At 34.6% G+C, this 2,184-nt stretch overlaps 1 protein-coding gene across 1 annotated transcript; it reads right to left on the bottom strand.

Moving 5' to 3' along the window:
- Nucleotides 1-1,004: 1,004 nt before the first annotated feature.
- Nucleotides 1,005-1,698, bottom strand: LOC110037302 (basic leucine zipper 43-like). The gene has a single exon (XM_020741908.1). It carries the CDS (start codon nucleotides 1,696-1,698, stop codon nucleotides 1,156-1,158), a length of 543 nt encoding a protein of 180 aa, XP_020597567.1. The 3' UTR covers nucleotides 1,005-1,155.
- Between the last annotated feature and the right edge of the window lie 486 nt (nucleotides 1,699-2,184).

Consider the following 2,184-nt stretch of genomic DNA (forward strand, 5'->3'; position numbering starts at 1 on the left):
CACAATTTTTATATATCTACACATCAAACATCATAGTTTTTATATTTACATGCATAACATTCAAGATTTCAACATCACATCAAATATAGCACGATTATCAGCTTTTAAAAGTAAAATATACATTTTTCATGCATAGATTTATGACACAAAAGAATTATAAATATAAATATCAAACCTTAGGTATTAGATAAGTAAACATAGATAACTTATATGGTATGTATGAATATGAGGATCATTATTAAAAATTCATTAAAGTAATTCATTCTTCTTTTAAAATCCTAGCCTATCATAACATTTTTACAGTCTTGTAGGCCAATAATGCAAGAACTCTATAGCTTCAAATCATACAAAAATAATGAATAATATCAAAAGGCAGCCTTCCAAACTCAAATTTACCAATCAAATTGCATAAAATGTGAAACATGCAAAGCATCAATTTCTTCATCTAAGCACATGATAGCTAGTTTACTTTCATTGGCAAATGCTTTCCTAAACTTCCGTACATATAAAGCCATTGCATAATTATAGAAACCAATATACTTATTTGCTTTAAACATAACATATTTTTTATATAACGTGACACAAACAAATTCTAAAATAAAGCAACAAAGCGATCCAAAAGCACTATGAAACCAGGCTTAAACTTTTTGTTCAAAAGCACGAAAAATTATTATGTTGGGAGTCCGGACGTAGAGGTGCGTTCGGTGTCTAATAAAATCAAGCCATGTGGAGGTGATAAAAAAATTAAAAATTTTGTTTTAGCACAAGAGAATATTTACCCGTGTTATTCCGCGTTATTCATGTGTTATTGTGGTGGTATTCATGTATTAATATGGTCTGGGAATATTTTCGTTGTTATAATAAAATAATAACACATCAATACTACCACAATAATACCTGAATAATGTAGAATAACATGGGGGAATATTTCCTTGTACTAAAACGATTTTTTTTTTTAAATTTTTCTGTCACCTTAAGTGACGTGATTTTATTGGACTCCGGATGTACGGCAAAAGCAGACATGGTAGAAACCTCATGCTATCGATCAATCAATCATAAATTGATTACATTCTTTTTTATTTTTATCAACTCAACGGCTAATTGCATCTTACTTCAGCTTCCACTGAAGGAATTAATATAAAGAAAACGACAAAATTAAGGAAAAACCAACGGGGAAGCCATACATGAACTCATAATCATAGCCTCCTTTCTCAAATGAGCTATGTTGCATGGGCCATCATCAACCTCCATTATCTCCATAATATCCCCATTCTCATTTTTCAGAAGCTTGAGCTTCTCCTTCAGCTCTGTTTCTTCCTTTCTAAGCCTATCATTCTCACCAACAATCTCATGCTGTCGCCTCATCATCTGGTTCAGCTGATCAAGGAGCTGGCGGTTGGCGGAGCGGAGGCGGTCGACAAGCGAAGAAAGCTCGTCAAGTTGCCTTTTCTTTCGCATCCTCGACCGTCTCGCGGACTCGCGGTTAGATATCATTCGGCGCTCCACGGCGGGGTTGAGGACCTTGTATTCCTCAGCCTCGTCTGAAGTGGAGTTGGGAGTGAGGAAATAGGGAGGATGGAGTAGCCCGCTGGTTGAGTATGGTTCGCCCGAGAATCCGCTGAAGGCGAGGTGGGGGGCGGTCGATGTTTGGGGTGGAGGGAGGTGAAAATGGAGACTTGTGAGCTCTGAGGGATACATGTTGGGAGGTAGGAGAAAGATGGAGGGTGAAGGAGAAAGGTGGGATTTTTATAGAAGTGGAATGAGGAGATGAGGTTGGATGAGGTTAATTCACTTTTGGCAGCCAAACACTGAACTTTAACTCTTTAATAATAATGATAAAAGCAAACAAATTCTTATCAATAACACATGATATCTTTGCATCATTCATGCTTGTGAATTGTTTTTTAGCTGTGGAGTAGCACCTAAATAGTATTTGGATGTGGGAAAACGAATTATATTAGAACATATTAAAATAATAAAATATTTATTTAAAGGAGGAAAAAGGATATGATGTCATGGTTAAATTTTTTAATCAGAATGAACCTTTCAGCCATTGCATTAGCTTTAAAATGATGTAAAATAAATTTTATTTAAAATTTCATATACGTATCTCAAAGTGAATCCAAAAACTTATAGCTCTATCATGATCAAAATTTGATAAGATATCCATATATATATATATAT

This window comes from Phalaenopsis equestris, unplaced genomic scaffold (genome assembly GCF_001263595.1).
Source record: "Phalaenopsis equestris unplaced genomic scaffold, ASM126359v1 Scaffold218432, whole genome shotgun sequence".
Classification (NCBI taxonomy): Eukaryota; Viridiplantae; Streptophyta; class Magnoliopsida; order Asparagales; family Orchidaceae; genus Phalaenopsis; species Phalaenopsis equestris.

What these genes read in the sequence shown, in the direction of transcription:
- LOC110037302 (XM_020741908.1), bottom strand. Translation starts at nt 1,698, where the DNA reads ATGTATCCCTCAGAGCTCACAAGTCTCCATTTTCACCTCCCTCCACCC.